Source organism: Mesoplodon bidens, assembly GCF_964165515.1.
Source record: "Mesoplodon bidens genome assembly, chromosome: 6".
NCBI lineage: Eukaryota > Metazoa > Chordata > Mammalia > Artiodactyla > Ziphiidae > Mesoplodon > Mesoplodon bidens.
This window is the reverse complement of record NC_138162.1, coordinates 20,116,796-20,140,726: the sequence shown is the minus strand read 5'-3', so window position 1 is coordinate 20,140,726 and position 23,931 is coordinate 20,116,796. Positions and strand designations below refer to the sequence as shown.

Sequence of the window (23,931 nt, the reverse complement as noted above, 5' to 3'; positions counted from 1 at the left end):
TTGTATTAGATTAGATGGAATGATGGAGGAAAAGGCCCTGGAACAGAGCTAGGCCACTGCAGTGGCCATGACTGCACATGAGGTGCCTCGCTTTTGACTTCTGCATTGGACCTTCACTTTTCCACATGGAGGTAGCTTTTGGTTACTGCAAATTGCTGCCTGTATTTGGAAAAAAATCATTAGAGGAGCATTTCCATTGCCACCCAGATATGAGGGCTGGGTCTTCACAGTGAAGTCCCATAGAAGGCAGGAAGGGTCCTCTGATGTGAAGAGAACCTTCCTCTCCCTCACTGTCCCTGCAGACCCCTTTCCCCTCTGTGGTCTGGAGACAGGAGTGGTTTGTACAGTCCCTCAAAGCCATTTGGTTCTTCCTCCTAGCTGATTTCTCTGCATCCCCATCACAAGGTCATCTAACTTGAATGCCTCTGTTGTCAGGGTGCTCACTACCTCTCAATTGTCCTCTTTCCCTGGAGGAGAACGTTCCTCTTCATCCTGAGCTCAGAGCTGCCTCCCTCTGACTTCTGTCCCCAGGGCCACAGAACTGTGTGTTCCCCCTGCACAGGACCACCCTGCTGTAGCGAAGGCAGGTCTCTGGCCTCACACAGCCCAGCTCTGTCAGCCATGACCATGCTGGCTTCCACTGGGGAAAATACTGCCCGCTGACGTGTAAGTGTGTCACTGCCAATAATAGTGCAAAGGCTCCAAATCCGAGGGCCTTTCTAGGATTGTTTCCTGATTAATTAGGTCAGCGTCTCCAAAATCAATTTCCAGTGAAGTTGCGCCGCCTGGTAGCGCCGTTCCCCGCCCAGCCGGGCGAGGGAGCTGGCGCAGGAGACAATTCCCTGGCCTCTGGCACGGTTCAGGCCTTGTGTCTACCTGGGAAGAAAGTCACATTACACATCTCTTCTGTGATTCTCCTGACTTTTTATTTTATCTGCCCTCCCCCTCAAATCTTCCATTAAACCCCCGTAGATCCTGCTTCAAACAGGCAATTAGACTAACAACGTAATTATATCCCTCAACGCTCATTGTAACTGGTTTAGGGGAAAAACAAAGAGAAAGAGGCTCCAAAATCTCTGGAAACTGAAAGCAGCTGTTATAATTTCCAGGTATTTCTTGTCTCTGTGTGTTGCTTTGAGAGCCCTGGTTGCTGGCGGGCTGGATGTCCAGTAGCTCTGCCTTTGACCCAGATCACCCTTAGGGCAAACTCCGGCCTGTGTCCACTCTCCTTTGCACGTGCTTGTGGCATCCTGTTCCTGTCCTCCTGGGCTTTCCTGTCCCTCTCTGCTCCCTCTGGCTCTCATTTCTCTGACTCTATCTCGACCATTTTTATACTCTTAGAGCCACTGAGAAAAGAATGAACAGGCGAGGAGGTTGAAGATTTGGGGGAAATGACATTTCTTCCTGCTCTTGCCAACGTTCCCTTGTCCCCAGTAACTGTGGGCTGCGAGTCCATGTGATTGTCCCTTGGGGAAGCAGGGGAAGGCCGGGCGGAGCTGGACCTGGTTCAGGATTTGAACCTACTGCGTGACAAGGATGCTGTAGAGAGGCATCACCTGCCACCCTGCCCGTTCTCAGCATTTTCCGGGTCTCTTCTCCGGGCCAGGCCCTGTGCTCAGAGGTGAACAAGCGTTGGTCTGTGCCTGGGGGCCGCTCATGGCCTGGGGAAGGAGGCAGGCAGGTAGGTAATTGAGCAGTGGGGCCATTGGGGAGAGTGTACATCAGAGGGGATCCAACCCTGCCTTGGGTGGCCGCAGGGAGATGGGAGGTGGAGTAGGACAGGGTGGGGATGTTGACAAGTTTCTGGGTGGAGGTGATGTCTAAGATGAGACTTGAAGGATGGGGAGGGGAATTAGCCGGGCAGTGAGCATGGGGGCAGCAGCTGCAGGAACCCCGGTGTAGCTGGAGCATTCGCGGGAGGATTGCGGTGGCGGGAGATGGGACGGAGTGTAGTGTTTGCCTTGGCAGGAGGAGGGGAGCCTGTGAAGGGTTTAAATGGGAGCGACAGGGTCCTGTTTCTGTCATAAAAACTCTGCAGGCTACAGGTGGAGGCTGTTGGATTGGAGGGCCTTGAATGGAGGCTGGAGCCCCGTTAGAGGCTTTTGAAGAAAGCCTGGATGATTTTTCTTGAGTGCTGACTGCCCAAGTGTCTACACTCTGTGGTGGGGATATACTAGCTGTGTTGTGTGACTTTTAACTTCTCTGAAGCTCCCTCTCCTTGCCAGATTAAAATGAGGATAGTCATATTTACCTCTCCACGTCGTAGGGGGCGTATGAGAAATAAAGTCTGTAAAGGTTCTGGCTCTGTGCTTGACATAGAATAAACATCAAGGTGGTACTTTTGAATAGGGAGGATGTACCAGCGTGGCCTGGGACATTTTTCCAAAATACGCATATCCCTCTCGCATTAACTTGCATTTCCAGAGGAGGGGAAATCGGGCAATTTTACGTTGACGGAGTCCTCTGGAGAACCCCAGCAGCACATGATGGCTCTTCAGTTATCACGACTTTTCTCATTTCTGGAGTCGAGTCCCAAGCCTTGGCCTCTTGCCTCAGAACAGATTCCTGGTTCTGTGCCATTTTCCTTTTCTCGGAAACAGGGTCTCCCAGTTTGATGAAGGAATGTGCTGACGACGTTTCCCTTAGGGTAGATGTAATGCATGGTGCCCCTTCGAAGCCTGGAGTGGAGACTTTGTCGTCTTTCAGACACTGATGAGCTCGGAACCCCGCTTTCTCTCAGTAAATGTTTTCAAGCTTTCATGACACCTGGTTTGGGCCATGAAGCCCCAGGTATTTCGGCCCTGGGTTTGCCATCAGTTATGCGGATGGGGTGTTTTCATTAAAATTTCCATTAACTATTTGTTTCATTTTTTTAAGCCAGTAAGCAATTTATAGATTCATTAACTTTTTACTACACTTGGGAAGCCAGGAAAAGGGGAAAAAAGGAAGTGAAATATTTGGTGGCCCTGAAGTATGGAGGACGAAAAAGCTGGATGATTAGAGCTGATCTGAAGGAGTGTTAGGAAGGGCTGAGATCTTCCAGAGGAATCCAGGACTGGTATATCCTGGCAAGGAGCACCACCCCTTTCAGTCCCCTCTCCCTCTTCTCCCTTCTCCCCAGAGCTGATCCATCCTTTTGCTTGTAATACTGATTATTTTTTCACCAGATGGCTGCCCTTCCTCTAATGACACACCTCCCCCAGGGAGCTCACCACTTCTGGGATAACTATGTGACCCTAAACATTATTTCCTTATGTTGTGGTGCAGTCTGACTCCTTATAGCGCTCTTATTTCATATTTTTGGTGGGGGAGTTAGGTATGACACGATGGTTGAGTGTATGGGCTTTGGGGCCAGACAAGCTTGGGTACAAATTTGCTTACTAGCTGTGTGATTTTGGGCAAGTAACTTTACCTCTCTGAGCCTCACTTTCTTTATCTATAAAATCACAGTAGCGTTAGGAACTCTGGAAAGGCCCGGGAAAGTGGCAGCAATATTCTTCACTGTACACTTAAGTGGTGAGGACAAAATAAGATGGTTTATTAAAGAAGCCCCCCTTCTATTCACATTCCAGACTGTGCCGTGCGGCTGGACTACTCATCTGTGAACATTCTCACTTGGATCCAGTTCCCTACAACAGCAAGTCACTTTGCCTCTCAGGACCTCAGTTTCCCCCGTTCTCAAGTGGATGAATAATCCCTAGTTAATGAGGATGTTGGATGATTTCTCACATATTTAATGAGCCTTTTAGAGTCACTGGCACAGCATAGTATCTCAGTACACACTAGCAGTCGTATAGTTTTTGTGGCTGCAATTACAGACAATATAAAAACCTCACTCTCAGGGTCTACTGTGTTAAAAAGGCAATAGGCTTAAACATTACCTCTCCCAAGAGCCTCTTAGAGAAAAGCTTAGTGCTTAAAGGTACTCTCCAGGTCATCTTGTTTCGCTCCGAGGTGGAACTTGAATGCGCTGAGTGCTACCCAGTGGATTGGTGTGGACCTGGGCTCAACCACCATGTTTGCTTAAGTGGCTACATCCTCAGAGGACAGAGTGTAGATGCAGGTCTTTGTAGAGTCACAGGTCTTCAATCTGGAGAAGGGTAGCATCCCAGGAAATCTCCTTGTCTAGATTACCTGCCTTTATAGATGTGCCGCATGGGTCTTTTAAAGTATAGTGAGTTTTTCCTCAAAAGCAGTAATGATGGAAAGCTAATCAGAAAGGAGGGGGAAAAATCATATATTTTTGAGCCATCCAGGGCTGGCGCTTTTCGGTATATTATATATGTGCAAGCAGTGTTTCTGTAGTTATATATGTAGTTTTGATTCTGTTCTTGTCATTTCATTTTAGTACATAAGTGTTTTTCATGTAGCTCTCCACCATTCATAAGCATCCATTCTAATGGCTTTGTGAGGAGATATTTATTTACATTGCGTACATGTAGGTCGTTCCCTAGTTTTTATTATAAATAATGCAGTGGACATCTTTGTACATGAATCATTTTCTTTCTTTTGTACAATATTGATAGAATGTGTTCCCCAACATGGTCAAAGGATATGAGAGTTGGTAAGTTGGTTGTGACAATGTGCCAAGTTAAACTTAGAGAAAGGCAGCAGTGGATGGGACAGCTGAGGGCACACCACTGCTTTGGAGATTCTTTAGAAGAATCCCATTTGGGAGAGTTGACATGGCAGAATGCTGCCTTCTCATCCTCTGTCTTAGCTGGGGTTGGTAGCTGATGACCTGTTTTATTTGCCCAAAGACTTTGGGCCAAGCCATGAACTGGTGGCTGAAATATTGATTTTTACATGCCTGGCCTAAAACATACATTCAGTGCCCATGATTGCAGAGTCCCACCTTGGGCTTAGCAAAGGACTAGGCCTGATGAAGCTAACACTTTAACTTCAGAGACTTGCAGATTGCATTAAAGTACATGTGACCTCACACATTTTACTTCCACTCTGGGCCTTTGTTTTCCCTCTGTAAAACAGACCTTCTGGCTCTAAAGGCTGTGCATGGATGAGAAAGTACTGTATTTTGTGCACTGAAAGTGTTGCCCAGTGAAGTCAGTCAGGAAAGAAATTCAAGCTTACTTTTGAATAAAGTGTTGGTGGTTGCCTGGTACAGGGTACCCGGTAGACTGCTTTGGGTAAACTTCTGAGAATCATAAAATGTCTTTGAATGCCTCCTCTCAACTGTTAAGTCCTTTGAGCTTCTATAGTTTTCCAGTTTTAATTAAATGTAGGCGTTTTCTGTTTTCTACTGCTTTGGCTGTCCAGTTTGCTGACTCTAGATGTTGTGGTGGGTTGACCTTTTTAAATGAGTTTAATGGAGATGGAGAAATAATAATGATGGTAGCGGTGAAGACAGTGGTAGCTGTTACTTACATAGCACTTAGTCTGTGCCAGGCACTGTTCTAAGTGCCTTACATTTATTAACTTCTGTCACTTAATGATTTCATTAAATCAGTTCATTTCATGAAAGAGAAGCAAAACAGGGGATCTTTCAAAGGAAGACTGGAGCCAGAAGATGGAAGGAGTTTGGTATTTGTCCTAGAAGAAGACTTGGGTTTGAATCTTGGCCCTGCCAGTAACTAGTAACTTTGGGCAAAGTCCCTTAACCTCCACTCCCTCCTTTCCGAAGTGGAAATCATGGCTCCTACCTTGTAAAGAATTAAATGAAGTAATGGATGTAAAAATCCCATCAATCAGTAAATAAATATGAGGCATCGATAGAAAGTGGTATTCCTGCCCCATCCCACACTCGGCATTTGGGGAACCTGGGTCATTTTCTCCTTTAAGAATACTGTGTAGACGCTTTCTGCCTGTTGGGCTATGTGGTAGGCTCTGGGGAATCCAAAGGCATGGCCCCTGCCCAGGGAAGATGTATGGTCCAGCTGGGAAGACAGGTCATAAAAGGATGACTGAGTGTACCGGCTAGTTGATCGATACTATTTGAATGCTTGGGCAATAAGTGCTTTAAGAAAACAGGGGAGAGAGATCGGCCCTGTGCCTTGGGGAAAGAGGAAATGGAGCCTTCAATGAAAGGGAAGGGCCCTTCCTTTCTTTGCAGAATGTAGTGTGAAACTAAGCCTTCAGCAACAGCCAGGAGACAAAGAGGGACACAGGGTTGAGTCTGTGCCCTGTGGGACAGGAACGCTCTTGTCTTTTATGATAGAGTTCAAAAACCACCAGCATGAAGTTTCACTGTGGATCTGGAGTGGCCTTGGAGGTGGACACAGTCCTGGGGTGCTCGGAGTGTTTCCCTTGCAGCCCGCCCAGCTGGCATCAGACTTGGTACGTCAGAGCCTCCACTCCTGATCCCCTTGAATGTCCCCTTGAGTGTTCTAGATCTGGTCAGGAGATGATTCTAGAGTGTGCACTGGGTGCTTGGGTCTTCTGAGTAACATTGGGGACAACTAACTTTCCACATTATGAGTTTTCTGTCAATAGTAGATTCTCAGCAAAGGCCGGAAGCAAAAATATGGTGGAAGGCCATTCAAGCATCCCACATGTTGGGGCACTGGGACTGGAGGGCCAGGCTTCCATTTATCAGATATTCAGGGTCCTTTCAGCCCTGAGCTGTGGCTACTGGATATTGCAGAAGACGATGCAGGTCAAGGGAAGACAGTCCTTGCCTGTGAGGAAGTTACTCTAAACACAGGAATGGGACCCTGGTGGACCCTGTGGTGAGCTGTGCAGGACGCTGCCATCAAGTGGTTTCAGTCCTCTGGGAGGTTACCGATCTGAATTGGTCAGCTATTGGTTTGACCTCAACTCCATCCCTTTATTTCCCCTGTGTGCTCTGAATTGCAAGGAACTACATTTCCCAGGTGTGCTTGCCCTCTGGTCTTCGGACAGTTTAGCCAGAAGGATGCACAGCAGGGACATTGGAAAGTGGGAAGAAGGGAAAAGCCCAGGGTATTTCTCCCGACTCGTTCTCTGCCTCCTATGGTGTTTTCTGTGTAGCTCCAGCCCCTCCCTCTCTGAACCACTCCCATTGGGCAGCTCCTGCGAACTGCCCCAACTCTGGTAACACCTTTCTCTCTCTAGGCCTAGAGGTGGTAGCAAAGCTCCTCAAGTGCTAATCCACGGTTGCCTTTCTGCCCCCTGTATGTCTTCTCTACTCAAATCCCTGTGTTAAATTGCCTCTACTTTAAAGACCTAGAGTGGCTTGTCTTTTTCTGGCTCAGACCCTGAAGGATGTACCACCCAAATCAGGCCCCATAGAGCCTTTGGCTGTTCCCACCCTGAATAATCCCATGGAAGCCATGGTAAGATAATGGCTGCCCTAATGAATTCAGGGTACCAGATTTTTTTTTCCCCCTGCAAAGAAAACAGAATTGTAGAATAATTTCAAAATAGTCTGGCTGTCTAGATTTCTCCACAGGTGGCCATTGGGATGTGTAGAATTACAATCTTTCTTTTCTTCGTGGGCCTCTCGTTTTGTAGGATGATGGGTGCCTCCTTCCTTTCCAACTGTGAGAAGAACTATTTTGATTTTTTAAAAAATTCATGCAGTCATTCTCCCCCTCCCCCTATTTGTCTGGGCTGTTGATCTTGCGATATATTTATAGAGATCGTGGTTGGCTGACCAGGAGTTATTTTGCAATAGGAATTTGTAAGATTTCTACTTTGAGCATGTGTTCCAGACTTTCCTTCCTTTAAAAAGAAAAAATCTTTCTTAGAGCATCTACTTTGCCCTTCTGTAATTATTTCTTTTCACAACCAAAGTAAGCCTTGTGTTTTGCACATAGTTTTTTTGTGTGTATTTCTTCTGTCTCTGGTCTTCTTTTTTTATATATATAAATTTATTTATTTATGGCTGCGTTGGGTCTTCGTTGCTGCGTGCAGGCTTTCTCTAGTTGTGGTGAGCAGGGGCTACTCTTCATTGCAGTGCGTGGGCTCCTCATTGCGGTGGCTTCTCTTGTTGTGGAGCATGAGCTCTAGGCACGCAGTCTTCAATAGTTGTGGCTCGTGGGCTCAGTAGTTGTGGCACGTGGGCTCTCAAGCACAGGCTCAGTAGTTGTGGCGCACGGGCTTAGTTGCTCCGTGACATGTGGGATCTTCCTGGACCAGGGCTCGAACCCGTGTCCCCTGCATTGGCAGGCAGATTCTTAACCACTGTGCCACCAGGGAAGTCCATCTGGTCTTCTCTCTTCTTTGGTGTCTCTTTTTACTCCAAATTTTAAAAGGCCATGGCTCCTTCTTCATGTAGGAATGTTTTTGCAAATGAGAACGTGGTGACCGGAAAATGGGTGCTTTGGGGATCAGGAGACCTCTGTTTCTCTATCTGTAAAAGAAGAGTGTTGGACTAGATCAGTGGGGGCAAGCGTGCTACTGTCCCCAGCTTTACCTCGCTCACTGCAGACATCAATAATCAGTCACAGCACTCTTACTAGCTGAGCTCTGATGCGGCCCCAGAATCTTTCTCAACACATTGCCCCAGGCAGCCATGTCTAATTGATTAGAATTGGCCCTGAAAATAAAGCCTGTTTGCCATTCTTGGACTAGATGATTCCCTAGACCCCATTCGCATAATGGTTCTCTAAGTATTGGCAGTACAATTCCTTTCTTCTTTAAATCAACTGACTGACCTTTATTACACTCCGTCTGTACGCAACACAGCCCTGGGTGCTGTGGAGCCACAGAGGAGCTCTAAAAAACTAGCCACCCTCATGGAACTTGCAGTTTAGTTGGGAGCAAGACTGCAGAGAGTGATGATGTTCCCAGGTACGCTCAGGCACGCCCTTGGTGCTGTAGGAGGTTGTCCCTGTGGTCAGGGAAGGCTTGGAGCAGGGCCTGGGGTCCAGCCGGTCAGAGGGGAATGCAGTCTAGGCAGTGGGACAGCGTGGGGAGAAACAAACAACAGGGCCAGCAAGTTTCAGAACTAAGAGGGTCATCAGAGCTCATCTGGTCAGAACTCTCCGTTTATAAGTCAGGAAACTGAGGCTCAGAGGAAGAAAGGGACTTGCCCGAATTTTAGTAAATGATAATTATATAGCTAAAGTTTAATAAATGATCAATCATTTTAATAAATGATAATTATTTCTACAGTTAATACTTGTATAGCACTATATGCCAGGCATTGTTTTGAGAGCTTTAATATATTAACTGATTTAGTCCTAAGTAACCTTGTAAGGTGACTACTATTATTTCTCCTATTTGACAGATGAGGAAACTTGAGTCTCAGAGGGTTAAGTGATTTACCCAGCATCTCATGGCTTGTAGGTGGTGGAGTCAGGATTTGAACCTAGGCCATCCGGATCCAGATTCTCTAGCGGGAACTACTGAGCCTACTAAATCCTGTTGGAGTCATCAGAACATGTTCTTGGTTTTTTTACTGTATTAATTTTACTCACCACCACAAATGGAATCATAATGACATCACCCAGATCTGTGCTCATATAGTACTTTTAGCACTAGCTGAGAATGTTAACAGACTTTATATGTTTTTATTCTAACCAACAGCTGTGTTTCGTGGGGCTTTTTCCGTCTGTTTTACATAGGAGAAAACTGAGACTGCGAGAGGTGATGTGACTCAAGGCGAGTCACAGAGCTCTAGTAAGTGTCCCAGGCAGAATTTGGAGTCAGATCTGCTGGACTCCAGATGTCAGAGTTGGAAGTTTTCTGAGAGACTGCCAGTCCAGCAGCCTCATTGGACGGGTGGGCAAATGGAGGGCCAGACATTGCCTCTGCCAGCAGTCGGAGGGGGTCCCCTGGCGTGGGGGACTGCTTCTCTTCCCTGAGGACTGCCTGGGCACGCCCGCCTCACTGAGCCCTTTACCTGGTCCCCTTGAAGAGGTTTTGAGTTGCCCTTACTTGCTGCCTTGTTTAAAAATACCTAAGGGGTTGACTTTTTAAAAACTCTGTCCCCCAATTCCCCAATCCTGGGTTCACTAATTTGAAGCTTGCAACCCTCTGTATTCATAATGTTTTTTTTTCCCATGAAGCAAAGAAGTTTTTCTTTTTTTACACCCCCCCACCCCCAACTTCCTGCTGATCTGAAATGAATATTTATCATGTATTTAATGAGTAATCTGAGTCTTGGCTTGGTGAGGCTGTACCAGGACATGGTTTATGGCTGATCTGGTTTTAACTCGCTCCAGGCGGTTTTCCCTGGAGTTTTCTGTAAAATCATAAACCTGGAGAGAGAATTTTTGTGGAATCCAGTCACGTGACTTGCTCTTTTGTAAATTGAGAGATTAACTGTGTGTTGGTTAAGAACTGAGATGCATTTCTTTTTTCAAAAGAAAACAAACAGAGCAGCATTTATGCACCCAGAGGAGCGTGTCCTCTTCTAGAGATGGGGAAAGTCACTCGCCAAGGTCACCCCTCTGGGCCTTGGAGCAGCACGGCACTGGGTTTGAGAACGTGAACTTGGAATCGGAGTATCTGTGTTGGAAGCCCGGCTGAGCCTCTTCCCGGCTGTTCCAACACCCTGCAAGCTCTGGGTCCTCGCCTGGACAGTGGGGCTGGGAACGGTCCGTACTGCTTAGGGTGGTTGAGGAGATTAAATGAGACGGTGCACACGATGCCTACGCCCCAGGCTGGCATACAGGAGGTGCTCCGTAGATGCTGGCCACTTGGGATCGCTGGTGTTATCCCCGTTCGGGGCCCTTTATGCTGGACTAATAATACAAGCTGACACTCTGTGGATGCAAAGGCCCCGCTCTAAGTGTGAGACTGATGAGCTCACTTCATCCTCACAGCAGCTTGTGAGGTGGCCACTCCCATCGCTCCCATTTTACAGAGGAAGGAAGTGAAGCCCTGAGAGGTCAATTCACTTGCCCAAGGTCCAGCTAGCAAGTGGCAGAGTTTGTGCTCCTGCCTGATTCCCAGTGACTACCACCCCTGCTGCTGAGGTCCTTCACATCTCTCTTCCTCAGTCTTGGAGCCTGAGGGCTTTTTGACTGCTGGTCCTGGGGAGGGAAACCAGGCCTCACCTTGCTTAGCTCAGGCCTCAGCTGACCCTCTCTGGATCAGCCCCTGAACCGGTCTATCTATCTATCTATCTAGTCTATCTATCTATCTATTTATTATTTTTGGCTGTGTCAGGTCACAGTTGCAGCATGTGGGATCTTTTGTTGCAGCCCGTGGGTTCTTTGTTGTGGCACATGGGCTTCTCTCTAGTTGTGGCACACAGGCTCCAGGGCGCATGGACTCTGTAGTTGGAGCACGTGGGCTGTGTAATTGTGGCGCACGTGGGCTCAGTAGTTGCGGTGTGTGGGCTTAGTTGCCCTGTGGCATGTGGGATCTTAGCTCCTGGATCAGGGGTTGAACTGGCGTCCCCAGCATTTCAGGACAGATTCTTAACCACTGGACCACCAGGGAAGTCCCCTGAACTGGTCTTAATGCCACCGCATTGCCCCCTCCAGCATCCCTTTTGCAGACAGAATCCCTGTAGTTTTTCTGCAACTGTCTTATAAATGTAAAATTATTTCAGTTTAAGAAGTTTAAAAAAACCCAATAACCTTGCTAGGCCTGACCTCAGGAATGACCCCATGCTTCTTGATGCAACCTTAGAACCCCTTGTGATCCAGCCCAGCTGGGCAAATAGAATTGACACTCATTAAGCAACCAGGAACTATTCTAGACCCTTTAGGTCCCTGTAGGGACTGTGGGCTCCCATTGTGGTACCATCCAGCGCCCTGGGTTGAGAACGAGTCTTGTAGTCTGGGTGGTGAGTCCCACATGGGAGCCCAGGGGAGGCACCTGCCCCTCCGCTCTGAGCCAGGGTCCCACCACTTCTTCTAAGGCCCATGAGTCAGGCCTCAGGGGTGGAAGTGGGTTCACCTTTTACTCCTGGCCCTCTGCACGCAATCCAAGGCTGACAGCGTTCCTCAGCAGCTGCAGTGGTGCATTTATTTTTCAACCTGTCACTTACTGAGCAACTACTGCATGCCAGCTCCACCCTGGGTGCCTTGCAAATGGCAATCGCAGGAGACCTTTGTCACTCCCAATAGCTCTAGGTCCTGGGGCTTTCTCTCCTCCACTGCGGTTCCCAAAAGCATCATCTCTTCCCTGGAAGATGACAGTGGCCTCCGTGTTGGGCTCCCTGCCTCTGTACCGCAGCCAGCAGTGGCTTCCAGAGGTGCACATGCCTTCTGGGCAGCCTATGAGCCTTGGAGTAAAGCCGAAACTCCTCAGCCTGGTTTACAGGTGCTCAGTAATGACCAGCTGTTGATGGCGACAACAAAGACGACGATGATGGTGATGGTGATGGTGATGGTGATGATGTCGATGTCAGTAATAGGGTCCTGCTCCAGTCCACATGGCTGCCCACCAGAGAGGAGAAGAACCTGCCTGTACCTGGAAACTCGTATGAAACAGACAAGGCATGTGCTCGTTCCATTCCCAGGAAGCCTGATTTATTTCTTGATACTTGTCCTCAGATAGCAAGGGCTTGGGGAGGGCAGAAGGGCACCGTAACCTAGAGGAATAAAGACGTTGGTCATTTCCCGCGGGTTTCCCTTGTAGTTGGGCACATGGCCAGTCAATGAGGGGCCTCCCTCAGCCTCTGGGCTCTGGCTTGGGGTCTGGTCAGGAGCTCCCTGTGTGAGCCTGGCCATGTCAGTGGGCTGGTCCCTTCCTCCAGAGGTGGAGACCCTCAGAGAAGCCTCCAGCCCTGCAGGGTTCAGGGACCCAGGCTTCCCAGCTTGGCAAGATGGCACCCTTCTGCTTGCTCACTGGCACCCAGCTTGTGTTAGCTCCATTTGCATTAGATTTTGCATTCCCACTGTTGAATGGGAGCTCTCTGTGCCCCGTTCCAGCATCCTCCCTCAAGAAAGCCCTTCCTGATCCTATAGTCTCAATGGATCCTGTTGTTAAAGATGCTCATGGAACCCAGGACTTTCTCTTCAGAGCATGTCTCTCAGTTGGTAATTATAAATGGGTAGCATGAAGTAAATAATCACGGCCTGTCTCCCCCACTGTTCTTGTTGCTGCTGTGTCCCCAGTAACTTCCCTGGTGCCCAGTACATAGTAGGCACTTAATGGGTAGTATTTGGGTGAATGAATAAGGAACCATGTCTGATTCATCTTAGTATCAGTCCCCCAAGGCCTTGCTCAGAATCACACGTCTAGTCTGAACTCTATAAATACCTACCGAAAAATGGTATCAGCCCCCTGGGTTCCAGTTCTTTTAACCCAGAGTCTTCTCTGGTAGCCTCCACTCCACCCCTCAAGCTTGGAACCACTCAGTGAGTGGCTTTGAGTAACCATGTTCAGTTGGGAAAATAAATACAAAATTAGAAGCAAGTACCACAAGCTAGAAACATATCACTGAATGTGATCTAAGAAGCAAGGTCTAATTAGGGAATTTATAACAGATTTAGTTCCCTGGGAATGGAATCCTCTTTTCACTTGCAAAGCTATTGTTCCGTGTTGGTACAGTCACCCTTCATGGATGTTTTTCATGAACACCTGGTGTGTAAAAGTGGGGACTACCTGTGCTTGAGGTGGGGCCCAGTGGTTGGATAGGAAGACAGTTTATCTACATCGTTTGGGGGCAGGTTTGATTCGTTGGGTCTAGAGGTGAAGGGCCAAGTATGTAGAGGACGTGGCCATGGACTTGGGGTGAGAAGACATGTGTGAGCCCTGGCCATGCCATTGGCCAGCTGTGTGACCTTGGGTACATCACTTGGCCCCTTGGGTGCTTGGTTCATTCTTAGTCAAAGGGGATAAACTGCAGTGTCTTCTTCACGGGGTTATTGGAGTATTCAGTGCAGTGTAACAATCTATAAAGTGCTGTGCTGATGATTAATATTCTCATGCACCAGAGAGACGCAATTCCATTTTTCTTGGTCCAAGATTTTTGGAATCTTCCCTGATTCTTTTTTTCATACCCCACCTCCACTTTGTCAGCAAGTCCTATTGGTTCTACCTTCCAGTATATTCAGAATGCAGTGTTTTTCCTCAGTTCCCTCACTACCACGACCCTGGTCCCGGCCACCTTCATCTTTTTCCTGGGCTGTTACGGTAACCTCCTCACCAGCCTTCATCCTGGCCTATGGTCTGTTCTCAACACAGCATCCAGAATGATCTTTTTAAAATGGAAGTCAAATCACATTTGACTCTGCCAGAACCTTCCAGTGGCTCCCCAGAGTGAAAGCCAAAGCCCTTCAGTGGCTGTGAGGCTCTGCCCCCTGACCTCTTCTCGTCCTTACTCACTGTGCCGCAGACACACTGGCATCCTCTTTGTGCCTTGAGCACACCAGGTACACTCCTGCCCTGGGGTCTTCCCACTGGCCATTCCTTTTTCCCCAGTCACCACATGGCCAACCCCCTCACCTTCCAATGTTTACCCAGTGACACCTACTCTGATCCTTATTGAAAATTGCAGCCCACGGCTCCTCCCTTGGCCCAGCATTCTGATTATCCCCTGCCCTTCTCTGTTTTTCCCCCCATAGAACTGATTGCTTTCTAGCATACTATGTATCTTACTAATTTATTACTCCTAATACTACCATCTTCCCCCTCTGCATATAATCACAGTGAAGGCAGGGATATATCCCAACTGCCTAGAACAGTGTCCGGTGCATAGAAGGAGCTCAGTAACTACTTGTCAGATGAGCGAATGACTTTCTTCTGACTTGAGTCATGTATCTCAGTGGGACAGAAAGTTCAAGTTAAATTTGGGAGATCCACTGGCTGTTGGAAAGGAAAGAGATATATAAATGAGGTAAGAGTTGTTTCAGACCCACTTGTCCTCCTCTCAGTAAATAGTAGGAGAACTTCTGGGCAGGTCCTGGGGCTCTGGTAGGTGCTTCTCGAAGGTTCAGTGCCTCCTGCAGGCCTCCAGGTGAAGTGCACTTGGTTTCACTCACCACTGACGCTGAGCATCTTCCTGCAGGGTCAGTTATACCAGTTGGAAATTTAAAACAGAATTTTTGTGTTCAAACTAACATACATACATATATATGCAGTACACAGACATATTTTGGACTAATATGCATTTGGTACTTGTGGATATAACATTCACGTGAATTAGTAAGAAAGAAAATGAGATTTCAAGGACGTCTGAGCATGCAGAGAACGTCCCTCCTCTCCCGGTTCACGTTCACTCTTCCCTTCCAAGGGTGGAAGGAAGCCGAGAAGCAGTGAACACTGGGGATTTGGAATTGCCCACTAGTGGATTTGAGGTTGTCCACCCAAAGCCAAGCCTAGTGTTTAACACATAGTAGGCTTTCAAGAAATATCTGTTGAATGAAGAAAGGAGTGATTGATTATTTAAGATCAGTTGTTACATTTTATCCAAGTATAATTGCCAATGCAGTTCATCGTTCATCTAAGCAACCTCTCGGTATCAGTACTTCCTGAGAAATAATAATGAACGGATTCAACCTTATTTGCTGAATATTTGTGCCAGACCCTGAGCTGGGTGCTGGAGACATCGCCACGTGTAGGATGCGGTCTTTACCCAGGAGGAGCACAAAGTCTGGGAGGCACAGGCCTTCCGGGAACTGTGGTTCCCATCCCATAGAGCTGGTGAAAGGCACTGGTGGTGGTGAGTTAGCAGTGTTGGGAGAACAATGAACAGGGACTAATCAAGTCTGCTGGGGGGAGGGGGAATCGTTGAAGTCTCCAGAGAGGAAGCAATTTTTGTGTTGCAGTGGGGGAGGGAAAAGGCAAGATCCTAATTATACCACCACGGAGATGTGCTGCCTCCGGTCCATCCTTGGCTTGACCGGCTGAGGCACCATCTTGGAGATGCCCACTCCACCCTCTCAGAGCTCCGGGTCCATGAGCCCTCACATTTGCAGTGGCCCCTCGGCCTCCCTGAGCCTCTGGCTCCACTCTCTTATCACAGAAAGGCATTTCATTCTTCGAGATCAAGCAGCCAGGACCCAAGGAGCTGTTTTCCTCCATTGTGCAAGCATGACAAATCATTAATTTTTGATTGATTTGCTTAGAATTATGGGCGTCCCAGCATTCTTTCCGCCGCTGAACAGCTGTATAACAAATGAATATATCAGTGTGCACAAAAGATTTGCGATCTAAGAGAAGCAATTACATTGGCCACCCTCCCCCACTCTCACCCCTTCCCGGGCAATGAAGGAAGGAAATTTTTACCAGAAATTCCTCAAGTGGCTTTAAAAAAAAAAAAGCCTTTTTATAATTGAATTAAGTCTTTATCTCTTCATCTTTTGCAGCAGATTTCCAAGCACACACCAGTTCCCCATGTGCTTGCTTGGGTTCCATCCATCCAGGAAGAATCTTTAATAATGAAATTTCAACTCACAGATTAAAACCAAAATGAAAAAAGGAAAAAAAAAAAAAAGGAGCAAATTCTACCCCTCCTTTTTTCTTTTTTTTTTTTTTTGGTCGCTGCTATTCCTTTAAGATTTTGGAACCGTACCAGTGCACTAAATGTGACCTCCATAACTTTTAAATTAAGAATTTATGCTGGCTTGAAATTTATGAAATATTTCAGCATGAAAGAAAGCCTTTTTCCCTCAGGAAAATTGAGCAATAAATCACAGCACTGTGGATTTACTGCCCTAGAGCCAGCGAGAGATAGGATTTTTTTTTTTTTTTGCTTCATTCTGAAAAAAAATGTAATCATATAAGACAGCTTAGCTGCTATCCTCCCACTCTCTAGAATTTTTAATTTCAGCTGTTTCTGCTTGGATTTATTTCCAATATTCCTGCTCGGCTTTTCAATTTCCTCAGTTATTAAATTTTAATTCAGTGCATTAGCATTTAAATTAAAAAAGGGTTTATTTTATCGAAATCGTTGGCCAGCCCCCATCCCGTAGCACACGAATTGCCTGTTTCTGCCATTTGCACAAAATGTGAAATGCAGCTAATGTCTTACAACTTACATTTGCACAAATTTAGAAATAAAATTTCTGGGTTTGGAATAATATTTTCTTTCCAAGAAAATCCTTAATAAGAGAATGGAAAAGAACAACTTAACGTTCATTTGGGAGGGAAGAGGAGGGTCGAATGAAACTAAAAATAGCCTTGCCCAGGTCCTGAGAAGAAGCTGATGTGTTAGGAATGGATGGGGCTGGGAGAGGAAGCAGGTGCCCTTACGGGGAGCGGGGGCGGGGTGAGGGGGGCGCTTGGATACCTTTACCCCCAGCTATGTGAAAGTGAGGAAGAGGGCCTCTCATGAGTCCACTTCCCCCACCATATCTCATTTACCCTTGAGGGGTTTGGTTAAGGTTGGGTCAGCTCCACATAGAGTATCAGAGATGAGAAGGAGGGGGAGATGATCTGATTGAACTCTCGTGCCTCCTGTGCCTGTTTTTACCTATTAGAACCTCAGGTCCAGGGAAAGGAAAAAGCTTGCCCAAGGTTCAAAGTGAGACCCAGACAGAGCCAGGCAGAAGCTGCATCTATAGGAGTACAAGGTCCAGTGGCAACAGCAATAGAGTTTCCACTACTTTAGTGGTTACTACACATCCCTGGCCTGTGCTTAGTAGTTTACCTACATAGCTGCGTTCAGTATCATTCTGACCAGCCCTTTGGAGAAGGCTTCAGGGCTGTGGGGTCTGGTAGATGCTCATGACCTCCTGACTTGCAGCCCAGGATTCAGATCAGGCCTGGAGACAGGCTGGGAAGACTCCTGGCTCTGCCTCTTGCTCGTCTGCTGTGTAATCTTGTACAAGTCACTCTGTTTTTCTGTGCCTCAGTTTCTTGGGCCCAATTGGCATATTCCCATTTTGCAGATGAAGAAACTGAGGCCTAGAGAGTGCAGATGAACTGCCAAGGATTATATAGCTTGAAAATGGCAGACCCAGGGCTTGAACTCAGACTTGTCTGACTCTAAGCCCTGTGCTCTTGAACTTTGGTTTAAATTGAGAATCAGATCAGATTACACTGGGTAAAGGTGAGTTTGTGGTTTGGGATGAATTGCATGAAATTGCTGGTAGTAGACCATTTGGGCCTAGGAGAATGGCAAAGTCAGCTTAATTCAAACAGTAGGGCTTGCTTTGAGATATTTGTGAGGACACAGACAAAGCCGGCCTGGCACCTTAGGGATCTCTACAATGAGAATGGGTGCCCTCAGCACTGTGGCTGGGGGGGGGCCCGAGAGGCTGCCCCCTGTTTTTGTGGTGGGTCTGGACCCAGGCCCAAAGGCTGAGATTGACAGGTGCTGTGATATTGACATGTGCTCTCTTGGGCGTCTCTCACTGGTGCCCATTGTCCATCTCTACCCCCCTTCCCATATCTGCTTCTCATCTCTGCCAATAAACGGACATTTCCCACCCTGAAGGGATGAACTCTTCCCTCCAGCCATCTCATTTCCCCAGTTGTACCATCTAGCCTTCTGCAAAAGGATTTGTCTGAACAGCTCTTTGAAATTTTTCAGCATTTTGTCTTTGTTTTATAAAAATGGGTGGAAAACAAAAATGCATGTAGCTACCAGTGATAAGAAGCTCAAATATCATAAACACAGTGAAAGGGAAAATGGGTGGAGATGGTCAGGTGTGCCTAAAAGAGAGACTCTTTTCCCCTACCCAGTCCCATGTTCAGTACGCTTGAACTGGTCAACTCTGTGAAATTGTGAAGGAAAAGGACAAAAAAAAAAAAAAAAGACAGCATTAAAACAACATTAAAAGTGTGTATAGGGCTTCCCTGGTGGCGCAGTGGTTGAGAGTCCGCCTGCCGATGCAGGGGACACGGGTTCGTGCCCCGGTCTGGGAAGATCCCACATGCCGCGGAGCAGCTGGGCCCGTGAGCCATGGCTGTTGAGCCTGTGCGTCCGGAGCCTGTGCTCCGCAACGGGAGAGGCCACAACAGTGAGAGGCCCATGTAACGCAAAAAAAAAAAAAAAAAAAAAAAAAAAGTGTGTATAAAATTCTAAAAATACATGCCTGGAGTTCAGTTTGAAAGGCTAGAGATCATTGGGGATTTTACAGTTTTTTTAAGCTCTCTGGGATAGAATTTCCACCTCTACCACTTCTGCCTGTTCTGATATGAGCATTAGAACAACTTCTTCCCATTCGCTTTCCGTACAGTGTGAGGAATGCAAGATGTTGGAAAGAGGCTGTAATTGATTGTGTTCTTTTGCTCCCAGTGAAATGATTTGCACACCATTTTCCGCTTTCTTGTTTCTTCCATGGAAATAATTCACTGGCATCCCATTAACTGCTCCCTCCCAGGCCTCACGTTCCTACCTCCCTGTTGTCCTTCACCTTTCCATTTCCCTCGCGTGGGCAGTGGAGGCTGTGCGTGTTCACCCCATTTCCCGATTGTCCCTCCTGAGTGTTGGAGGGAGATAGAATATTCCAGAGCTGAGGACGGTGGGCACTGGAGTTGACCCAGACCTGGGCTTATAGCCGTGGGATGTTGGATAAATGCCTGAAATTCTTAAATGGGGATATTGTGTATGTGTGTTGGGGAACCCATCAAGAGGATTCGGTGAGAGGCGTTGAATGCCCACACACTGGTGCCGGGTGGGAAGTTAGCTCAGGGAGCGAGTCTGGGGTACCCGCAGGGGCCAGGCCATGGGGTGGGAAGTAGGCAAGAATGGGTGGTGGGGACTGTGGTGAACCAGGTATGTCAGCTTTAGCTACGTGTTGCTTTCAGAAGCTGAAATCTGGCTTTCTTGAGGGTGAAATGCCTTTATTTTTATATATTGACTGTTTAAATTGAAGTCCGCCATCTGGTTTTGCCAGCTTGCAGCTTCTCGAAAGCACTCATCCAAAGGTAGCTGCTGCTGTTTTTTTTTTTTTTTTGCGGTACGTGGGCCTCTCACTGTTGTGGCCTCTCCCGTTGCGGAGCACAGGCTCCGGATGCGCAGGCTCAGCGGCCATGGCTCACGGGCCCAGCCGCTCCGCGGCATATGGGATCCTCCTGGACCGGGGCACAAACCCGTATCCCCTGCATCAGCAGGCGGACTCTCAACCACTGCGCCACCAGGGAGGCCCGCTGCTGCTGTTTTTATTGTAGGTCCTCAGTCCTTCATCTGCAATCCTGAAATTCGAAAAGCTTGAAAACAAAAAGATGTTTTGTAACTGGTTAGGCGGCAGAACTTGACCTGAAGGGAGAAGAGGCTAGTGGCCGGTTTCGTTTAGCCCACTTAGGGCTAACTGCATAAGTTTTACTATAGAAATATCAACGTGCTTGAGTACCAGGGGCTCCCCAGACCCTGCCAGGGTTATTTCAAAATAGAGAACACATGCGCCACATTGCCTTTCTAAAATTGGAAAGGTTCTGAATTTGGAAACACATGTACGCTAGAGTCTTGAACCTGCATTATTCTAACTGTGATTACTATTATTATTAATGTTTTGACAAAACTGGGGAATGCATCTCCAACCAGGGGAGGTGGAGAACCCAGGCGTTTTTCCCACGTCCTTGGCCTCCTCATCGAGGTCCCCCCAGCACTGGCCTAGGAGTCAAGATCCCCAGGTATTTGTCACGCAGTCCTCATGAGACTTCAGGCAGCTCCTTCCTCTCCCAGGGCCTCCGTCTCTCCATCTGAACCAAAATTTTATGATTTCTGAAAATTTCATTTGGTCAGCCTTATCTTCCCATCACCCAACCTCAAATAAAAGAGATTATGAAGCTGCTCTCTTGCCTCATCCTGCTTGCAGGGTTGGGGGACAGACTATTTTAACATAATAGGATTTTCCCCCTCCAGTTGGTAAGAATAAATCTTCAGCTACTGTTTTATTGGAAATCCCAGCTGGAAATGAAAATGGTGCAATTCAACCTCAGATTTAGTTGGTTACTTACTTTTCACTGAGTCCCCAGGGCTCTGTGGTTGCTGGGTTTGTGTTGGCAGTGGGTGCTCAGTTGGATTTAAAGGGCCAAGCAAATTGGGGTTGGTGGGCGGTTGGCTGTCCTAACTCCCTCTTACCACTGGGGGCAGACTTTTCTAGCCTGGAAGAATGGAGTAGGGCGTTGTGGCTGGCTCACCCCCTCTGAAGGCTGGTGTTTGAGCGGGAGCTTGGTAGGGTACAGTGGGTAGAATCTGTGTTTTCCTCTTGGCTGATCTAGGTGTTCTGGGTTTCTTTTGCAGGCTGACGGAGCCAGTGCAGCTGGAAGGAAAAGCACGGCAAGCAGGTATGCTCCACCTCCCCCGCCGCCTACTGCACACACACACACACACCCGCCCCCCGGTCTTCTTCTCCCTGGTTTCACGACTAACAGCTACCTCTCTGTGGTCATCACCTTCCACCTGAAAGGATGAATGGTCCAGGCCAGCTCCCTTTGTTGAGAAGTTTCCATACTTCCCTGGAGGATATGAGGTTGTGGGTAGCCCTTTCCAGCCCTCCTGGTGCCCTCTCTGGGCACCTGTGACTGGAATCTAAGGATGTCTCAGTGCTGAACTGGCCTTGGCCGCTCAAGTTGGGGGACACTTAGGGCGAAGTGCAAGACTGGGCAGAAGGACCTGGGCTTGAATCCCATAACTCGGCTGCTGCATTGTGAACTCCAGGGACGCCCATCCTAGTCTGGAATTCACCGGTACCGCTTGGGTCCTGCGCTCGTATCCTGAACCCGTCCCTCCAAAGCAGGAGGATGGAATATTCTGCTTAGCCAGACCTCACCCTTGGAGCTGACAGGGGATGGGGGAGGGGTGGTCCCCAAAGGAGAGCTGGGCTGTCGTTACCAAAGCCGGGGGAAGGCGATGCTGGACAGGCCCATGTAGTAGACGTCCACCACCAGGGGCGCAGGCAGGCACTTACTTGGTGTAAATGTTAGTGCTGCTGCTGCTGTTCGTTAGGTAGAGCGGAGCTGCAGTGGCCAGATGACCTTTATTTAGGGCACTGGAGGCAAGAAGGCAGCAAGGGACAGACTAGAGAGATGGCTCCCCAGGCCACACCCTCAAAATCTAGAACAGCCTCTGGGATTACCTACGGGAGCTGGGTGTGCCAAGCAGAGGAGTTTTCCCTTCAGCACATGGAACACTAGTTCTTCAAATGTTAATAGATTTTTATGGGAAAAAAGGGGGTTCTATGACCAAATAAATTTGAAGGATGGTGAGTTAAACAAAGTCAACAGATTTCTTTGCTGTGGAACTTTTGCAAGCATTTCGTGTGCTAGGGTGTTTGCTTGATAGCATCCGAGAGAGAGAGAGAGAGAGAGAAATGACATGTTTCTCAAACTTACTTAACTACAGAACACTCTTATTGAGGTTTATCCCATGGAGCCAGTGTTCTGTGCAAGGTGCTTTGAGAAACCAAGAGCGCAGAAGGGTAAGAGGTTCAGCTCTGTGTTTCAGGGAGATCACTCTGGCCCCCGTTTGCAGGAGATACCAGGCTGGAGGTCAGTGTGTCCCACCCAAGCCATCATGGCCTGGCTTCCACCCACCTCCCCAGTTTCCTCGTGTGTCTCCCCCTTGCTCAGTCTCTTTTAGCTACCCTGACCTTCTCTTATTTATCTAACACTGTAAACCAGGGGTCGCCCATTTTTACCTAGAAAGGGTCAGACAAAGTATTTTACACTTCACAGGCCATAGGTCTCTGTGGCAGCTTCTCAACTCTGCCAGTGTAATTCGAAAGCAGCCATAGATAATACGTAAATACACAAGTGGTCATAGTTTGCCAACCCCTAGCCTGAGAGCCTTTGCAGCTGCTGTTCCTTTGCCTGGGATGTTCTCTTCCCTGATCTTCCCATGATTCGTGCCCTTTGATCCTTCAGGTCTCAATTCCATCCTCCCCTCTGAGAAGCCTTTTCTGACCCCCTCTGACCCTGCCTGTGTCCCTCGTGGCCTGTTTATGCTCTTCAATTATTCCACATATTTGTGTACTTTTCTCTGCCTCTTGACTGCCAGCTCCAGAGGCAGAGGCCACGTCTGTCTTGTTCACTGCTGTGGGCTAGCCTCCAGCCATTGCTCAGTGAGTGCTTATGGGATAGGTACACTGAGTGAGAATGGGAGAAGATGCATGATGTAGGAGTCAGGAGTGTGGGCTGGAATGGAGGGCTGCAGGGCTGGGCTTGGGCCTGGGAATCTGGACAGTGACTCACGTGGCCAGCAGCTACCCAGATCCTTTGTGTTTCTCTCCTGGGCCCCTGGTAGTGGAATCTTGTGTAAGAACAGTGTATGAGGCTATGGCCTGCAGGGCAGTGGGAGTCCCTAGACTGGCAGTGCCTGGAAGAGTTTTCTGGATCTGAATGTCAGGACTGGAAGGGGCCTTGGGCTTTGTCAGGTTCCCCTCCCCGCTCCCAACCCCCTTCATTGTACACATGGTGAAGAAAGGCCCTGCTCAGGGTCATGTGCTGAGTGAGTGGCAGTGTCAGGCCTTGACCCTGCCTAAGGCAGTGCTTTCTCTACGCGGTGATGCTGTACTCAAGTGAGGGTCTAGCCAGCCTCCCCCACTGCCCTCTCATGTTCATCGAGCACCTGCTAGGTTAGGCCCAGTGCTCTGTGCTAGGGACTCAGGTGGATTAGATGCTAATTTATTCATCCAGCAGATATTTGAGCATCTGCTATGTGGCAGGCACTGTTCAAAGTGCTGGGTCTGCACGAGTGAATGGAGACAAATTTCCCTTCACTCCTCATCACTTGTATGTGGATGTGATCCTTGCCCTCACTCTCTAACGCATGAATCTCTCCCATACCAGCATCTCTGCCTGGTGATCAGGGGACAGCAGGCGGGTTTCCCCACAGTGCTCATAGGTGCCTGAAGCTCTGTTTTGAGTCTTATCAGCCCAAGGCTGTAGTGAGAGGGAGAAGAGTCCTGCGATAGACTAGAGATGCTTGCCCCGGTCAGGGGAGGCGGGAGGTGGCATGTGTGCCATCTGTTTGCTCTCCCTGATTAACCTAGGTTTGCATACACTCAGTGATGGAGCCCCATGTTATTACCACAGTGCCAGAATATACACCAGGAAGGGCCAGCCCAGACCTTAGGGTGTGACTTGAGATGTAAAGAAAACATTTCTAATAATAATAATAACAGCTACCATTTAGTCAGGCTCTGAGCTAAGTGATTTACATTTATTAATTGATGTAATCTTATCACAGCTCTATGA

General features: G+C 48.1%; 1 protein-coding gene across 10 annotated transcripts in view; it reads left to right on the top strand.

Moving 5' to 3' along the window:
* ZNF618 (zinc finger protein 618) overlaps window positions 1-23,931 on the top strand; it is a 187,137-nt gene that overhangs the window by 75,571 nt on the left and 87,635 nt on the right. For all 10 annotated transcript variants that reach the window (XM_081238103.1, XM_081238107.1, XM_081238106.1 and 7 more), the window contains exon 2: window positions 20,978-21,021. In XM_081238103.1, coding sequence (XP_081094229.1) covers window positions 20,978-21,021 — 44 coding nt within the window. The remainder of the gene's footprint in view (window positions 1-20,977; window positions 21,022-23,931) is intronic.